The sequence below is a fragment of the Vanessa atalanta genome, chromosome 26 (genome assembly GCF_905147765.1).
Source record: "Vanessa atalanta chromosome 26, ilVanAtal1.2, whole genome shotgun sequence".
NCBI lineage: Eukaryota > Metazoa > Arthropoda > Insecta > Lepidoptera > Nymphalidae > Vanessa > Vanessa atalanta.
This window is the reverse complement of record NC_061896.1, coordinates 3,045,678-3,066,690: the sequence shown is the minus strand read 5'-3', so window position 1 is coordinate 3,066,690 and position 21,013 is coordinate 3,045,678. Positions and strand designations below refer to the sequence as shown.

General features: G+C 33.4%; 1 protein-coding gene across 1 annotated transcript in view; it reads right to left on the bottom strand.

Annotated features, from left to right (window-relative positions):
- LOC125073912 (sex peptide receptor) overlaps positions 1–21,013 on the bottom strand; it is a 309,093-nt gene that overhangs the window by 38,577 nt on the left and 249,503 nt on the right. The window contains exons 5-6 of the mRNA XM_047685016.1: positions 19,399–19,752; positions 12,328–12,565 (exon numbers count right to left, since the gene is read on the bottom strand). Coding sequence (XP_047540972.1) covers positions 12,328–12,565; positions 19,399–19,658 — 498 coding nt within the window. The 5' untranslated portion in view covers positions 19,659–19,752. The remainder of the gene's footprint in view (positions 1–12,327; positions 12,566–19,398; positions 19,753–21,013) is intronic.

The following is a 21,013-nucleotide window of genomic DNA, read 5'->3' as shown; positions in this document are numbered from 1 at the left end:
CATCATCATCATCATCATCATCATCATCATCATCATATAAATAAAACAGTTCTGAATGTGACAACATCATCATCATCATCATCATATAAATAAAACAGTTCTGAATGTGACACTATCATCATCATCATCATCATATAAATAAAACAGTTCTGAATGTGACAACATCATCATCATCATCATCATATAAATAAAACAGTTCTGAATGTGACACTATCATCATCATCATCATCATATAAATAAAACAGTTCTGAATGTGACACTATCATCATCATCATCATCATCATCATCATCATCATATAAATAAAACAGTTCTGAATGTGACAACATCATCATCATCATCATCATATAAATAAAACAGTTCTGAATGTGACAACATCATCATCATCATCATCATATAAATAAAACAGTTCTGAATGTGACACTATCATCATCATCATCATCATATAAATAAAACAGTTCTGAATGTGACACTATCATCATCATCATCATCATCATCATCATCATCATCATCATCATATAAATAAAACAGTTCTGAATGTGACAACATCATCATCATCATCATCATATAAATAAAACAGTTCTGAATGTGACAACATCATCATCATCATCATCATATAAATAAAACAGTTCTGAATGTGACAACATCATCATCATCATCATCATCATCATCATCATCATATAAATAAAACAGTTCTGAATGTGACAACATCATCATCATCATCATCATATAAATAAAACAGTTCTGAATGTGACAACATCATCATCATCATCATCATATAAATAAAACAGTTCTGAATGTGACACTATCATCATCATCATCATCATCATCATCATCATCATCATCATCATCATCATCATCATCATCATCATCATATAAATAAAACAGTTCTGAATGTGACAACATCATCATCATCATCATCATATAAATAAAACAGTTCTGAATGTGACAACATCATCATCATCATCATCATATAAATAAAACAGTTCTGAATGTGACACTATCATCATCATCATCATCATCATCATCATCATCATCATCATCATCATCATATAAATAAAACAGTTCTGAATGTGACAACATCATCATCATCATCATCATATAAATAAAACAGTTCTGAATGTGACACTATCATCATCATCATCATCATATAAATAAAACAGTTCTGAATGTGACACTATCATCATCATCATCATCATCATCATCATCATCATCATCATATAAATAAAACAGTTCTGAATGTGACAACATCATCATCATCATCATCATATAAATAAAACAGTTCTGAATGTGACACTATCATCATCATCATCATCATATAAATAAAACAGTTCTGAATGTGACACTATCATCATCATCATCATCATATAAATAAAACAGTTCTGAATGTGACACTATCATCATCATCATCATCATCATCATCATCATCATCATCATCATATAAATAAAACAGTTCTGAATGTGACAACATCATCATCATCATCATCATATAAATAAAACAGTTCTGAATGTGACAACATCATCATCATCATCATATAAATAAAACAGTTCTGAATGTGACAACATCATCATCATCATCATCATATAAATAAAACAGTTCTGAATGTGACAACATCATCATCATCATCATCATATAAATAAAACAGTTCTGAATGTGACACTATCATCATCATCATCATCATATAAATAAAACAGTTCTGAATGTGACACTATCATCATCATCATCATCATCATCATCATCATCATCATATAAATAAAACAGTTCTGAATGTGACAACATCATCATCATCATCATCATATAAATAAAACAGTTCTGAATGTGACAACATCATCATCATCATCATCATATAAATAAAACAGTTCTGAATGTGACACTATCATCATCATCATCATCATCATCATCATCATCATCATCATCATCATCATCATATAAATAAAACAGTTCTGAATGTGACAACATCATCATCATCATCATCATATAAATAAAACAGTTCTGAATGTGACACTATCATCATCATCATCATCATCATCATCATCATCATCATCATCATCATCATCATATAAATAAAACAGTTCTGAATGTGACACTATCATCATCATCATCATCATCATCATCATCATCATCATCATACATATAAATAAAACAGTTATGAACGTGACAATATTATCATCATCATCATCATTATCATCGTCATCATATAAATAAATAAAACAGTTCTGAACGTTGCACTCCTGCTTGTCAACCGAATTCTCTTTTGAATGTTTGGTAGCTATTGAGCTTAAATGTTATCAAAAAAAAACCATAAGCATTAGAAAAAAAATATGTACTTATATTTTACTGAAATTTTCAATAATGTTTTTATTATCTTTAGCATTAGCATTAGCAGCCCGTAAGTGTCCCACTGCTGGGATAAAGGCCTCCTCTCCCTTTGAGGAGAAGGTTTGGAGCATATTCCACCACGCTGCTCCAATGCGGGTTGGCGGAATATTATCTTTAATATATGATAAAATCAAAAAAGTCCTTATTCTGATTTGTATCTTGGGGAATACAGTAGTATTGTTTAAAACGTTCCCAAGTCAAAGGCAGTTCATTTATTACCAATTGTACGAATATAAAACCATCGAAAAGGCAAAATGATACCAAAATATTCATCCAAAGGAGCCTTCAGCCGACCGTGTTTTTTAATACCGACATATATCCCGAAGGAAATTGCTATTTTAAGTGCAACCGGCTGTTCCATCAACGTGACGATCGAAAATATACCTTATACTATTCACTTAGAGTATATTTTACTTTTGCATATAAGAATCTTGTGACTCAGTAACATGGGTAGAAACGATTGTTATGACATAGAAAGAATATATTAAGATTACAATATATTGATTTAGAATAAGCAATATTCTTTATTTGAATTGATTAATCGAATCAGTATACCTTATGTTTCTTATCTGAGGTATTTTATAAGAGGAAACTCATCATTCACCGCAGAACACGTGAAATGTCAGAGAGTGTTATGCGATATTACTTAATGTTTATTAGAGTTGTACGATACACGAATCAAAATGGCAAATCACCGTTAGTCGGAAGTCAAAATTTCACGAGTGAGATACGAAGTGAAATCTTAAAGAATCGCACTTCTGATTTTCTATTTGTACGTATTTTTATATACATTAAATTGAGACTACAGTGAGACTGTACTTACGTCTTTTATTCCTGAAAAAACCTTGCGCGGGTATGATTTTGTAAATCAAGATAGTTGTTGATCAGACGGCGAGTTTAAATTGCGCATATTGTATGTTATCTGATAGTGTAGTTTTTTTTTTTTTTGATCCCAATGTAAGTAGCTAAAGCACTTGTGATAGGGAAAATCAGAAGTTACGACGGTAACACAAACACCCAGACCCAAGACAACATAGAAAACGAATGAACTTTTTCTAGATCGACTCGGCCGGGAATCTTGAAAACCGATGTACACACTACTCGACCACAGAGGTCGTCAAAGCTTAGACTGGTGGTAGTCGGTTTTTTTTTTAACATTAGCAGCCCGTAAATGTCCCACTGCTGGGATAAAGGCCTCCTCTCCCTTTGAGGAGAAGGTTTGGAGCATATTCCACCACGCTGCTCCAATGCGGGTTGGCGGAATACACATGTGGCAGAATTTCGTTGAAATTAGACAAATGCGGGTTTCCTCACGATGTTTTCCTTCACCGCCGAGCACGAGATGAATTATAAACACAAATTAAGCACATGAAATTTCAGTGGTGCCTGCCTGGGTTTGAACCCGAAATCATCGGTTAAGATGCACGCGTTCTAGCCACTGGGCCATCTCGGCTCATGGTAGTCGGTAGATGTACTAAAGGTACAATTCACAATTAAAACATTTCAGTTTTTAGATTTATGGATAAGCGAGAAAAAAGTGTTACCAAGTGTTTACGTCGAAATATTATCAGGGGATCAAATCGTGATACTAGGGAAGTGGAAAATGGAAGGTGGTAAGCTCTACTGTTTACAACTATGATTTTATTAGATCGTTCCACATGTGTTATCGCACACTATATATACTTAGGAGTTATCAATTGGTCTCCGACTGGGAACACCGCTATGCTCTGAGCACAGATAGCCCGTCTGGAAAGGAGGTGGACTCTTTTGGTTTACATGGTTCTTGCCCAAGGAGTTCAGGCAGGGTTTTCCGCCACGGTTCTATTAATGATACAATAAAAAGGCCGCTTGCCACCATCGACGTTCCTGCTCTTACAGAGCCTCGTGGAATTAATCGTGATGATGGTAAGAGATCTGATGGATTAAGATTGTTTCCCTGGGAACGAGGACGGGCCCTTTTTTGGGACGCTACATGCGTTGATACTTTGGCCCCGTCTCATATCCGAGACACAATGTTAAGAGCCGGTGCCGCTGCGGAAAAAGCTGAAGCAAAAAAAGATCTAAATATTCGTGTCTTATGTCGAATTACTTTTATGTCTCTTTTACTGTCGAAACACTTGTCCCTTGGACTAATGGTGCAAAAAGCTTCATCAAAAGTATAACACCTCGCCATATTGCCTCCACTGGTACAGGTGGGCTGGTTCGATTTTAGCCCAGAGGATCGGAATTGCGATTCAACGGGGAAATGCTGCTAGCATTCTTGCCACCACACCACCGCCCATAGACATAGGCGCCGTAAGAAATATTAACCATTCCTTACATCACCTATGCGCCACCAACCTTGGGAACTAAGATGTTATGTCCCTTGTGCCTGTGATTACACTGGCTCACTCACCCTTCTAACCGGAAGACAAAAATACAGTGTACTGTTATTTGGCGGTAGAATATCTGATGAGTGGGTAGTACCTACCCAGACAGGCTTGCAAAACAAACGGGCTTTATACAGTAACTATTTTTAATTCATATTTGTATATATATTTAAGCACTTAATGTTGTCAATTCTTTTAATAAATATTTTCTTAGAAGTGAAAATCTATATAGCGCGATTCAGGAACGTGACATTTTCTATCAGCGCCATATAATAACGCTAAAGATATCGAAACTGTTTTCATCCTACAAAAAAGAGCTGGCCAGACTAATTATATTTTGGATCTCGAGACCCTGTACTGGATGTTTTCAATTAAGATATATTTACAGTACCTTCACAATACAACAATATTAAATATATTTACAGTAATGGTACTTATGTTAAGAAATTTGAAGCTCATGTCTAAAACAAATCGATAAATATGGCATAATGCAAATTACAAGATATATTCATATTAAAAAAGCTTGGACTTAGTATTTGTTGATTTTTAGGCAGGATATATATCCATTTAATCGTACTTTATTGTAGTAGTAACTACTGAGTTTCTTGCCGGTTCTTCTCGGTAGAATCTACTACTCGAACCGCGGGTAGATTTACATTTATTTAACAATGTAAAAATTACGGTTATAAAGTGCTTCTATGAGCTTATTTGATTTTTTTGATATTGTAACTGGTTATAACATACGCAATTATACACTAACAATTGGCAATGTTTGAAATTTAAGACGATAATAATGACGTACAACGCCAATCAAACTGCCAGTGAGGATTATTATCCTTCCATTCATTTGTCTTCTGGAAATGACAGTGAAATAATCTCGAAAGACAATTTGTTGTTCCACGGGAGTTTCGAAGGATTTCCTCAACTCAAGTCTGAAATCCATTAGTAATATTCCATTGTTTATTTACAGATGAAAACTAACAAAAGCGACGCAAAGTCTTGTCTCCGGAGGAAAACAGATTTCAAGACTATTATGTGAAAGTAACTCGCTTCAGGTAACAATGAGAGAGAAAGAATTTAAAAAAATAAAATTGTCGTCGTTTCTTTTATTTTGTGTTTTTAAATTGTCACTCGCATTTCATTTTAGTTCTAATATTATAAACGGAAATGTGATTTTGTTTGTTTGTTACGCTTTCGCGACTTAAACTCAAACGATCATCAGATCATTTAGTATGTACGTTGTTCGGAAAATAGCAAAGGATATAAGGTAACTAATATTGGTTAAATGCGGACAAAGCCGCTGGGCGAAACTATTATAAAAATATATATCATGAAAGTCCAATTTTTTTTAATGATTTTATTATTTACTAAATTAATATGAATAGGAAAATTTTGATTGTGTTGGGAGTCGAATTACAATGTCACAATTCGGACGATACAATATACAAGATACCCTGAAAATCAAGCTATCAAAGATCAAAGATCAAGTTAACTTGAACAGGGTATAAAATTCATACATTTTTGATATAAGAAATAGCCAGGAGGCTATTGTTTTGTTTATCTAAAAGTAATAATAGTTTGACTTTAAATGTTGCTCTGATTTCATTTTATAATATTTTTTTATTTACTCGTCCTTTTATCAATTCTTGATAGAAAGTTCATTGCGATTCTGTGATAACTCTCAATGAAACATGGCTCATGTGTCGTTAAATGAAAATTGAATAGCTTGGTTATACGTAATCGAATACAGACCAATTTCAGGTTTTACGATTAAATAAAATTATCCAGCATAGTATCAACGACCTTTTACACGACGCGACGATCGACGATTTTTACACATTGGGAATGAAACGATCGGCTCATGCCATTTCAAATCAAAAATAGTTATTAATCTTGTTGTTAAACATAATTTACTAGGTGGTAGGATTTTGTACAAGACCCTCTGGTAGGTACCACCCACTAATCAGATATATTTTGCCGCCCAGGTTTACTTGGTATTATTGTGTTTCGGTTTGAAAGGTAAATGGGCCAGTAACTACAGACACAAGGGACACAACATCTTAGTTCCCGAGGTTGATGGCGCATTGGCGAAGTAAGGAATGGTTAACATTTCTAAGAGAGCCAATGTCTATGAGCTCTGGTGACCATTTAATATCAGATGGTCCATTAGCTGGTCTGCCTAATTATTACATAAAAAAATTATAATGATTGGGGTAAGAAAATCGTTTCTTTCAATGATTCGTCGGCTCTGCAATATAAGACGTTACAAATTAATTTTCGTTGCTTGAGTTAATGTAATGTTAATAAAGTATGTACTGTCATTTAAAGTCATTTAAGTTTTGAGTTCATTATCGTACGTAACATTATTGAATAAAAATAATTTGATTTACTTAGGTAATTGGCGTTTGTGGCAATTACATTTGGGTAGGATGAGGGTCATCATAATATATATATTCATAATATATTCTACCAGCAAACAGCAATTCTTAATATTTTCGTATTTGAGTTTCAAGGGACATAATATCTCTGTTTAATTTTAGTGGTACATAGGCTAAATAGTCTAAGGTATGATTAAAATTTCTTTCATTAGCAGCCCGTAAATGTCCCACTGCTGGGATAAAGGCCTCCTCTCCCTTTGAGGAGAAGGTTTGGAGCATATTCCACCACGCTGCTCCAATGCGGGTTGGCGGAATACACATGTGGCAGAATTTCGTTGAAATTAGACACATGCAGGTTTCCTCACGATGTTTTCCTTCACCGCCGAGCACGAGATGAATTATAAACACAAATTAAGCACATGAAAATTCAGTGGTGCCTGCCTGGATTTGAACCCGAAATCATCGGTTAAGATGCACGCGTTCTAACCACTGGGCCATCTCGGCTCTTTAAAACTTACTCAGTTAACAAGCAGGCAGCTCATAAAAATATCATGAACATTTATAGATCCCAGTTGTGTTCCAGACAAAAGGTACTACGTCAGTCGTGCTCTTGTGCAGGTCACCGAGAAGATTGGTATCTTTTGTTTGATGTTCTATTTTATTGCTAGAGGTTTCAGAAGTCAATATAATGTTTATTTTTCTATACAGTTTCAAAGTTATGGTTTCTTAAAGACTAAGGCAGTTAATTACTTACTTTATTCCTTAATAAGGCGTTTGTTTTATCTTAATCGATTATGTTTTATTTTTGTTATTTATCAAGGAATTCTCGATTATTTTCAGGAAGACATTTTTTCTAACGTGAAAACTAAACAATATAATATAAGTAATTTGTACATTTATTAGTTGAGGATCAGATTTACGATTCAACGATAAAACTTTGCTGGTATTCTCAGCAACATTCTACACCTTCATGGTTTTCTACAATAGTTATTAGAGTTCTTAATGTAAATTATTTATAATTCTTTTAAAAATACAATATTTTTTTTTAAATAATTTTAAATTTTATATAATAATTTTTTAATCATTTAAACATAATCCTCTACGTAATCGATCATACAATATTCTTAATTTTTTCATCATAATAAGTGTTCATAATCATATGTATAGCTACTCTCCTTGGTTTTTAGTTGTTAATTAACTTTAAAGTCGAAACCGGATACAATGAATTGACAGATTGTTGACGACTGTAAATAAATATATATGTCGCAGATAAAAAAGGATAGATATCATTCCGCAGACATTTTTAACTTTGCCGTTTCATAAATTCAAGTAATTTGTAAAAAACACATTGGTATAGAAGGCATATTATTCGATACAAGATTATATAGATGATAAAAAAGCGTGGAGTTAATGCTTGTTGACCTTCAGGCAAGATATATAACATTTATAATTATATTTATATTTAACTAACACGACTGTATTTTTAGATGTTGATAAAGAGTAACTACTGAGTGTCCTGACGGTTCTTTACGGTAGAATCTACATTCTGAACCGGTGGTAGCTTTACTTAATATAGTTTGTTAAATGACGATTCAAAAGTGCTTGTAAAAGCCTGCTTGAATAAAGTATATGTTACTAATTCAGTCAGTACGCACGACTGGAGCTGACGCTCCCAAGAGCGAGATACCAAGTGCCTCACTCAACAAAGGAACACACACTGACAGATACATCATTAAATCTATTTATTTCCATCAGACGGCTGTGTAAAAAAATAGGTGCCCGTCTTATATTTTTAAAATTGACGTCTCCAAACTAACAACCTTTAAAGGTTTGAATGCTGCTGGTACTGTAGAAGAGAAATTAAAGTGGTTATAAGTAGTTAAGTGTAATAGTCTGGTATTATAAACAACTTCACATACATTACTCTGATCCCAATGTAAGTAGCTAAAGCACTTGTGTTATGGATATCAGAAGTAACGACGGTACCAAAAACACGCAGACCCAAGACAACATAGAAAGCTAATGAACTTTTTCTACATCGACTCGGCCGGGAATCGAACCCGGGACCTCGGAGTAGGCGTACCCATGAAAACCGGTGTACACACTACTTGACCACGGAAGTCGACAACAATGTATTAATTAAGAACGGTTTGTAGTGTAACTATTGAGCTTATTCCTCCTTCTGCTATTGTAATATTGTTAATTTACTAGAACGTGTGTATGACGTGATGTCTTTGAAATAAACATGCATGGTTGCTATGGTAACCGGCAAGTTACGCAGTATACGGCTTCTTTTTTCAATTTCTCAATATACTAACTGAATCTGTGGCTTTACCCGCGTGAAATTTGTATAACTTCATCTATAGCACACGTTAATTTACATTTTACACCTTTGGGAGCTGAATTAAAAAAGTAGCCTGTATCGTTCTCCGGGACTCAAACTATCTCCATACTATCTTTTATCTGAATCGGTTCAGGATTTTAAGCGTGAAGTAACAGACTCACTCACATTGACCTACTCATAATTTAAATTTGTATTAATTAACAAAGTAAAACAAGATCAGGTGTGAAGTTGTCTACGAGTATTTTAAACGATTTAATTGGCGGTTAAGCGAGCAACTTCATCTTGTAGTTTACACGTCACCCCGTACGCGCATCATGTAACTTCAAGAACATATTAATTTATTACTTACTTTATAAGCATGTATAGATATTATTTTATTAATATTTTCAAATCCTAACCGAATGCAATGAATGAGCACGTAACACTAATTTTAAAACACAAAAATTATTTACGAAACGTAAAGGCGTTCCTTTTCTAGAAAGAAATTTTCCCGCACATTTCTGCCAGATTCCTGAACGATACTGGCACGTGAAAATAAGAGAAAATTTCTAAAAAGAAAAGAACACTGCTTCCATAACGTCGGAGTCAGTCATTCGTGATTTTAAATGCAAAGAGTTCCGTATGCAAATGTGTGGCTTTAATTTTAGAATATTTAAACATTGAGCAAAATATGGGATGGAAGTAAAAGGGAACCGAAGATGAATATTATGTTAAGACAGCTGGTGTTCCTGTAGAATACGTAAATTTTATTCAGGTAAAAGTTTGTAACGGTACGTAAGGTATCCTGCCTCAGACTGTTGATATGTTGACTAACTGTTGTTACCATGTCGTTCCTTTCATCGTTTGATCTCCATCTTTTGATTGCACTATCACCAAATAAAAGGTTTTTCTTTTTTATTTACTTTTTCTGATAAACAAACAGTACAATAGTTAATAAATAAATAATAAATATTGGACAACATCACATACATTACTCTGATCCCAATGTAAGTAGGTAAAGCACTTGTGTTATGGCGAATCAGAAGTAACGACGGTACCACATACACCCAGACTCAAGACAACATAGAAAACTAATGAACTTTTTCTACATCGATTCGGCTGGAAATCGAACCCGGGACCTCGGAGCAGCGTTCCCATGAAAATCGGTGTACACACTACTCGACCAGGCGGTCGTCATAGATCAAAAATTAAAAAAAAATTATGTAACATAAAACAAATCAAGTTCCTATTCTTCCAATATCTAACACAAATAAGAAGCAGGAAGACAAAGGTGACAATAGTAGTTAAAATTCAGAATTTAAACAATCAATTAACTAAATCAAAAAGCAATTAATAACAGTGATTAAATATTAAAAACATAAAAAACAACGATTACACAAACAAATCAACATTCATTGATTTTACAAATTAATTAATGTTAACTCTTAACACTTTAAAGGGAACATGAAAATGTTTGCGTAGTATAAAAAAAATGTATTGTACATTTTACACGAACGACGGATTAAATTATTTTGGGCATATTTAGTTTTTGTATAAAGAAAAACAATTATAATAGAAAAAAAAAAATAGTTCTGATATTGACTGGAATAGGGCGATTTTAAAGAAATAGAGTTCAATTTGAATATGTTTATCTCAAGGTGATGATGTGTTATTCTGTATAAATTCACTTCGTATTTCGAAGCTGATCGAGGCCGATCGACTAGCCTTACTAAATACAGCTTCACATTATTCAAAATCTTCTAATATATATTTTAAGGAGGCAAATTTATGTATAAAAAATTATTTAAGAAGAACATGCATGTGATGTAAAAAGTCGCAAGATTGACCCTGACCCCTTGGCTTGTCGTCCCCACTCCTAACACAAGTGACAAGCTTTAAAGGAGGGGTAAATATTAATATTAGTAATTCCCGAATTGGTATTATTCTTAAAAAAATAATCGTTTTTTTTTTTCGTTCCTTTTTCAATCGCATGAATGATTTTTATGAGTTAATAAGAGCTGTTATTCGATAGAACATTAATTTAATGGATTTCACATTGTACATTTTTTCGGTCAATTATATTTTTAATGTGCAATTATTTATTGCATTTCATATATTAATTTTATTAATCGCCAACCCAGGATATCCTTAAAGCCGATTGTGAGAAAATTATGTGTTAAGTCTATTCAAAAATAGCGCACCAATGACCTACAAAGACAGATAATAAATCCACCATCATAATTTCAAGGGCTGTTGTATCTGGCTGGTGTTGCCATATCATTCTACTCGGTCCAAATAACCCCTTTTGGTTCGGGTATGTATGCAGACTATGATCAAATATTACTCAAATAATATATAAAAAAGTTTGAACTATTTTTATAGTTACGTAAAATATATATTTTTTTGTTTATTGGCTGATTTACAAACAATTATTTTTTATATTGGTAATATCATTTTTTTAGGGTTCCGTACCGCTATATGAAAAAAGGAAACCTTATATAAGATCACTTTTGTCTATCTGTCCATCTGTTTGACTGTCTGTATGCTTGTCGGTCAAGAATCTGTTTCTTAACAACGCGTAGGGGTATAAAGTTTAAATTAATACCAAATATTGAGTTACGCAATCGGTTAGAACTGTGAAAAAAAAAACTATATATCAACTATCCTATAGGGTACTTTTTTGCCGAAAAATTTGTTGTTACATCAATGCATCATCCAGTATTGTGTGGTACGGAAACCTCAGTGCTCGACTCCGACTCGCACAACTTTCCCGATTTCTCTAATATATTTTTGGTGGTAACATGTGACTGCGATAATGAAAATTCTTGGTGGTTCTACAGAGATGCTAGGATTAGTCCATTAAATTTTAACCAACTTACCTCATTCATGTAATGCCACGCTTGACACGCTCGCACCGGACTGAGGGGCTTGTAATGGTTCCCGAAGGTGTACATATAGAAGAGCCATGGCGCTGGGAACAGCATGGTGAACATATCGCAGAGGGCCATCGCCATCAGAACAACGTTCGTGGGGGTCCGCATGTGGCGACGGGAGAGCACCACCACGATAAGGGTGTTGGCAACCGTGGTAGTGGCGAGGAGGAACGGTGCGATGTAGCTGTGAAATAAAATTATTATTACGTTGAAGTCAATCTTAATTAAAATTCACGGGTTTAAAAATCGCCTAGCTATACAAAAAAAAATGAGTAGGTAACTGGAGAATGGTTAGCTTCGCCCATAACCATTGTCACTTTAATAAATATTAAGCATCCGTTACGTTATTCCTGTATCCGAAAATATAAATCTAAATTTTGCAAACATCGGTACTTTGTGTATGTATGCGGATATTATATTTTTGAATACGTTTTTTTTTTCATACGATATTTTCCCAACTTTTATGTAACTGGAGTTTATGGAAGTTTATTTTTGTGCACTGGTAACTCTACGCGCACACTGACATTCTTGTATGAGTTCGCACACGCTAACGCCTTAATTTGCCTTCTATTGTTTGTTATACGTGCACTGTCTATTTTATTCTATGTCTGAGTGTGTATGTGTTTCATTTTACTTTTTATTGCACACTACTTATGTTATTTTGTATTGAATGCAGCAACGATGAATTTAACTTTTAAAATCAGTGCAAGACTTTGTGTATGCTCTACTGAGATTCACGCTTCACTTGATAGTAGGGCCTTGTGCACGCCCGTCTGGATAGGTATCACCTATTATCATCAGTATCAACTAAGAGCAATACTTAGTATGATTGTGTCCCGAATCGACAGGTTAGTGAGCCAGTGTAATCTTAGTACCCAAGGTTGGCGCATTGGTGATATAAGGGATGTTTAGTACTTCTTACAGCACCAATATCTGTGGGCTGTGGTGACCACTTACCCTCAGGAAACTCATTTGTCCGCTTACCTATACAATAAAAAAAACTCTTTCTTTTACTTACAGAATTAATTTTAATTGCACCTTATAATAATATAGCATATATCGCAATAGCACACAGGCTATATTTTATAAAGGTATTGTGTGAATATAAAGCCGCGGGCAAAAGCTATAGTTTAGAAGTGTTGAATTTTATTTATTTCAAAGAGATATACCATTCATTTTTATAAATACAAATATTTCATAGAAAATGATGTAAGTCTACGCGACCGTAGACGCTTACGCTACGGTACGCTACGGTACGCTACGGTTGATCCGGAAAAACATTATGAATTCTTCTCTTAGAAATACAAGTACCGGTGTATTGTATAAATTTATTTTAGTTGAAATAGAAAAATGTCAAAACTGGGCCGAGCTGATATTTCTCTATAAAGAATAAACCATTCAATTTTGAATGTCGAATCGTAGGAGTTTATTCAGCTAAAGCAATGTATAAAGCTGAAATCTGGGTGTAGCGTTCAATAAAAATCAAAAGCGCGTGTGAAATGTCAAAGGCTTCATTCGATTCCCTTTTATATCCTGATAATATAAAGTGAGTGAGCCGTTGACGCTGATATATAGAAATATATTTCTTCTTGTATATCAATATCGAATGTACCTATTTATTAAAACTTTTTATTTTATTTCCTCATTTATTAATTTTAATTTTTACTACTGACCCACCGCAGCACTCGTGCCATTTATTAATTTAAAAAAAAAAAAACATTTATATTCCATAACACTAGGAAATAATTAAGATTTCTACCGGTGATGTTTTTTTAGAATTGCAGCATCAGTTTCGTAGATTGGTCTCTTCATACAAACAAACAAATTTTAGCTCTTTACAATAATCATCCTATCCTGTATCACTTGATTTAAGCTTATCGTTTAACTATTTTGTCGGCTGTTTTAACGGGTATCTATAATAGATTTGTTTTTAATTGTTTTTAAGCGATTAACATTGTTACATTTTTTATTATAATCTAAAGCATGGTCTCCTATGTGATAGTACATGGGAGTACCTAAATGTAATTTAAATCTTATGCTTTGTATTCTTAATTAATTGTCAGTATGTGCAATTATTAATAATAATATCGATGATAAACCAAAATGAACCGACTTCAAATATTACGCCGATAAAATAAACTATAAATAAAATTCGACCACATAAAATAGTCCATCCCGTACTTTTCTCTTTTTCTAACTTAAATAGAATTAAAAAAAGTAAAACCCTCTCAAACAAATAAAATATTTTTTCAAATTGGTTCATAAACAACAGAGTTCTGCAGAAAACAAAATATAATATACGTCCGATTTGAGAAACTCTCTTTTGAAGTCGGTTAATAAATGAATATTTTTACAAATATTTAAGGTGCTGGTGTTACACGTATCGTTTGTAAGATTTATCCACGAACACAGTCGAATAGTTTCACAAAATTACGCTCGTATATTGTACTCTTTTCCAAGAACTGTTAAACAAAAAAAAATCTTGAGCCTACTAGCGGGTCTTACATGTTTTCGATATATTTGTTGCTCCACAAAATTTGAAACCGTAGAAAATTGAATATATAATTCATTGTTATTGATTAAAATTTGAAAGATTACTAGTATACTGACAGTCAGGTAAGACAGAAATCGCTTCCGATTTAACAGTCGATCGACTAAAATCGACTTACGCTAACACGGTTTGACGTTAATGAACTTTGAACCTGACGGAATTATAATGTGTCTTGTCTTTTACTACGATTATAAATTGTTGATCCGTTATTGTAAATATATGATTATTTATTTTATACTGCTAATAAAATAACCGATAAAAATGCATAAATCACTATTGCAGGATTCTTCACGATTCCGGTCACTATCAAGCATCAGAATTCAGAAAAGTCACAAAGACCAACTAAGTAAGTTAGAACTCGGCGTTGCTTACGACGTTTCATACCTTAGATCTTTATTGAAAATCTACATCTCCAAATCACTAGGCCATATAAGCCATATCTGTCATATTACCTTAAACCAATAAGAATACAGTTACTAAAACCTTTATAAGAATTTTCCTTCATGAAATCTTGGGACGCAAGAAGATATTATTAATAGAAATTCAATTTGTCAATCAAAGTGTACTTATAAGGGCTGAACATGTAATAAAATTATAGGGGAAGGTTACATTTTCATACGAAAATTTACGCTATAGGTAATTTAATTTCATATATATATATATATAAATATATGTATAAAATACGTACATGTATTGTAAAGTTTTATAAGATTACAGATCTATTCGTTCACTAAGACGTGCTCTCGGCTTTAATAAACTTAATACAATCTAATTTTTATTTTTTTGCTGTCCTTACTCTCTTCGTCTCACGCACACTAAGACACACACACTAACACATTGTATAAGCATGACCGTCACTCAAATATAGTAATGCCTATAATAATTTAACGTTAAGGGGCGCGATTTCGTGAGTGAAGAAATCGATAATAGTGGTGAATCCACGATTGTCGTTTGCTTGACCTGATGATAGTCTTTAGTAAGTACAAAAATGAACACTTTTTATTTTGATACAGAAGAATATACAAAAGTGTTCCATAAAAGCTGATATACATACTATTAATACAAGAAATAAGAACAAACTTGTAACCAATACTTTCCGTTTGCATACGGCACAGAGAACGTTTTTGGGCAATGGTATACGCATATATAATAAGATACCGGGAAATGTAACCAATTTACCAATTACAAAATTTAAAAAGTTTATTAAGACTAAATGTATAAATAAATCTTATTATTCATCAAAAGAGTACTTTTAGAAAAAAAAAAAACGCCTGGATTTCCATCACAGGACACTAACTATAGTAAAAAAACAGCATTGTAAATCTGTTTATTAGAAAAGAGCAACTATGCGAGTTTCTTGCCGTTTCTTCTCGTTGGAGACTGCTTTCCGAAACGGTGGTAGTATTTTAATATCGATGATTCAAAAACGCTTCGTTGTGAAGTTTACGTTTATAAAATTGATTTGATTTGATTTGCTGTAGATAGTTTAATGCTTCAAAGTTATCAGATTTAATTTAAGATTTGTCATATAAGAACTCAAATGCTTTTAAGGTTGTTCTTGAGGGGGTTTTTCCTCCTTCCCTGAATCCACCACTGAATCCTACCGAAAAGAACGGATAAGAGTCTAATTAACTTTTCTAACTAATAAATAAAATACCATTAAGATAATTTATACTTCTTTACGGATCTATATAATTTTGTATTGTAACTGTATTATGTACGTACTAGTTAAAAACACGGCTTCGCTCGGGTGAAATAAATATAACAAAACAAATATGGTTTATCATTTACCTTTCATATATATTTTTTTATAAACGTTGTGATTATCAAACATCAATATTTTATATTTAGATAATGAAAACTAACAAGAATAATTCTTTAGACAGCTTTCTGAACGCACCCGTAAACGTCAAACATGGCCGCTCGTCGTGTTATTGAATTTCATGGACTTAATATCGAAATATCTCGATTATAAGAATTTTGCGAATATATGTTATAGACTCAAAAAACTTTATTTTTTAAAGATCTATAATTGTAGTTAGGTTCGATCGATTCTATCGTAGATCTGCACGTAATTATTGATCGATATTAATTTACATCCGATTATAATTTTATTCAACTTCAAAAGTGATTGTTATTGGTCACCACTGCACACAAACATTGGTGCCGGAAGAATTATTAACAACTCATTATATCACCAATACGCCACCAATCTTGGGAACTAAGATGTCTGTAGTCACACTGACTCACTTACAGTTTCAACTTAGATCAAAGATAACAGAAAAAGATAAATGTTTAACAAAACATCCGTTAACATGTTTATAAGTAGAGCCACTCTCTAGCGTTTCAGAATAGTTTAAGCGCCTTATAATTTATGCATCTTGTGTAGAGCTTCCATCTGTCTAGGATTAAGAGGATTTGTCAAAGTTTGAACACTGGTTAGGGTAGGTATTAAACATATTAAAGGTTTTAAAACTTTTTAATTTTAATTTATATTTATTATTAGAGTCTTCATAATAAGGTCATATATATAACACGGTCGGCTCTCCTAATGTCCGACATCTTTAACAAAAAATCACACAAAACCTTTAGGAATTATACACCTTAACTTTCCTCATGAAACACTCCGTCTATTAGTGATAAACGTATGAAAAACCGTCAAGCGGTTTTTGAGTATCGCGTTCGGGCAGACGTTTTTTTTATGTAATAAGTAAGCAGACCAGCAAATAGACCACCTGATGGTAAGTGGTCACCACCACCCATAGACATTGGCGCTGTTAGAAATATTAACCATCCTTTACTTCGCTAATGCGCCGCCAACCTTTCGGAAAAGGTTTTTGCATAATATTTACATAGATATGCTTCGCCATCTCTCGCTTTAAATTTTTAATTAAACATTGACGTAACAAGCTTTAACTTAATGTTTAACATGATTAAACAATTGTAATTTAATGCGACTTACTGGCGCAATCAGAGACAGTTTTACTCGATGTTGGGCTCGTGCTAACTCGTCTAGGTAGGTTCCACCCATTCATCATATATTCAACCGCTAAGCAGCAATACTTTATGTCAATGTGTTCCGGTTTTAAGGGTGAGTGAGCTCGTATAACTTCAGGCAGAAGGGACATAATAACCTCGTTCCCAAGGTTGGTGGCGCATTGGAGATGAAAGAATTAAAACGGGCCAATGTACCAAAATGTAACAGTTACTCAAAGCGTTCCTTAGAATAGATTTTAAATGTCTAATGTCTCCGAGATTACCTAATAATATAACAGTCGCTTAATTTTAATGATATACTAAATATCTTTGCGTTAAAAGTAAAATATTATAACTGAAACTTAAATTGAAATACATTTAATTTCATAATCATATCAGTAGAACACTACATACGTCCTTTTTGGCTTTAGATCAACCTAATGAAATAAAAAATCAATACAATATTATTTGTATAGTAAGACATAACTGAGATGTAGCATCGGCAAAATTCGTAAAACCGATCACATCCGAATTAAGGTCATCTTAAAAATCATCACACTTTATTTATTTCTTATGCGCAAATGATCTTAACGCAAACGTAATAATTTGTAGTGTCGTTATCAAATACATTCGTCAAGCTGACGATTCATTGTTATTTTTTAATTTGTCGATGCTACATTTAAATTGTGTCGTACTATACACCAATAAACACATACACAAGTCACATTCAGGAAAGATGCACAAGGCGGTCTTACCTATCATATCAGTTTATAAATAAATCTACCAAGATATATATTTTTATATTCTGCCAGTATAATCCGGTGGATAACCTGCCTGTATATAGCATATTAATCGCCATGGTCAATGAGGCTGATGATGATTTTTTTATGGTATAGGCAGGCGGTTAAATTTTTAGTGGTCATCACTACCCAAAGACGTTGGCGTTGTAAGAAATATTAATCATTCCTTATAAATAAATAAATATTAATAAATAAATATTGGACAACATCACATACATTACTCTGATCCCAATGTAAGTAGCTAAAGCACTTGTGTTATGGAAATCAGAAGTAACGACGGTACCACAGACACCCAGACCCAAGACAACATAGAAAACTAATGAACTTTTTCTACATCGACTCGGCCGGGAATCCGGGACCTCAGAGTGGCGTACCCATGAAAACCGGTGTACACACTACTCGACCACGGAGGTCGTCAAATTTATATTATATCGTTATATTTTGAACGAATCGGCCGGCTTAATACTTGAACATTTTAATTATCTGACATAGAGTTCAGTTTAAATAGCCAAGTCAAAAATTCGCAATTTATCTTCACTGTACAAATTAGTTAAGCTTATGGAACAGTGTAGATATATCTGGTTGTGAATGTGTGACGCATACATATTTAACTATGCATCATTTTGATAGTAAGCTTACTAAGTAATAGTTATACATGTGTGTGTGAACTTATATTAGAGATATACTCACCCATACATAGGTTCCGCATAATTTATAGGAAATTCACAAGTCACATTTAAGTACACGTGCGAATGGTTTGACGAACAATAATCTTCTGATGTGAAATTAGAATATTCTAAGCTGTCTGTTGCATTCTCATTAAAACTATAATTTAATCTTGGAACATCTATAATATCGTTCGGAAATGTGATGTCTATTCCAGGTTTAAACGTCTTCGAGTAGTTTTGCTCTGGGCTGAAGTAATCGGTCCATTCGTTCGGCGCTGCCATTTTGTTTTGTTTAATCTGTTACCTCACGCTTGAAAGTGACATGTTGATTTTTTAATTTAGTATAATTGTCGAAGGTCACGTCATTCTTGCGTATCTGTGGACAAAAAAATAATGCATTAATTTTCTTGTGATTCGTCATTCTTTAAAGAATTTAATTACAACAAAATCGATATATTTTTGTTTAGTGGCTTAGTGATCCTGTGGTCTTCTCACCAAAGAAGAGGAAAATTTTTGATTCAGATCATGTCTAGTACCTCTAAGTTTTCATATACAATATGTTTATAAATCATCATGCTCGTAAATATGGGCGCTGATCTCAAGGTCCTGGATTGAAACACCAGGTCGGTCCGATAGAAATTTATTGGGTTTTTCTATCGAAATAATTCTCAGTAACAGCCCAAGGGGTCAGGATCGATCCTGCGACTTTTGACATTACTAGGCCACCCGTGAAAGAACGAACGTTAAGTTGGTAGTCTCCCTCGAGATTAGCCGTCGGATATGTTATAGAGCGCAAGTGTGTACGTAAACACAGATGCACTCTGCATTACCTTACTCTTATAAACCGCGACGGCGAATTTGTCACGCCCGGGAACAGTTCAGGTGCAGAACCAACTTGACATTTCCGACGCACGAGAGTATACACACTTCCAACTTTCCAAATCCAGGCTGTTACTGAGAATTATTTCGATAGAAAAACCCAATAACTTGACTAAAAACCTTAACTAATAACTTAACTTTAAACCTTTGTGATATTGACGCTTTAATCATTAACATCAAGAGGAGACGAAGCTTTTGTTTGGCCTTGAGAAATTTTGCAAGTTGTTACTTTTTAATTGATATTTTTATATAATCGAATCATATCAATTGATTTTCCAAGTATGTTTAACATTTTAGTGTAAAATGAAGCGAGTAAAAGCACTGTTAAGCCGCTTGAAAAGCCTTTGAAGTGTATGAAAAGTAGTACGTTCTAAAGAGACGCTTTCTTAAGCAAGACTGGAGCTTCTCAATAGCAATTTCAGTTTTCCATTCAAAATGTGCATTAATAGACTTCCCATGTATTAAATTAAGGTTCTTATACTTGTAAAGAGTATCATATTATATATATTTAATATATATATATATATATATATATATTATATAACGTTTTTAACGTAGTATTAGTTCTTTTATATTTAACTAGCTGAAACTGCGGCGGCGAAGTTAATAAAACACAAACTTTCAACCCCCGTTTCACCTCCTTAAGAGTGAAGTTTCATAATACGTTTCATAGCGAATGTATACACCCTATAAAGAACCTACCTGGCAAATTTTAAGTTTGTCAGTTTCTGAGATTTCGTGATTAATCAGTGAGTAGT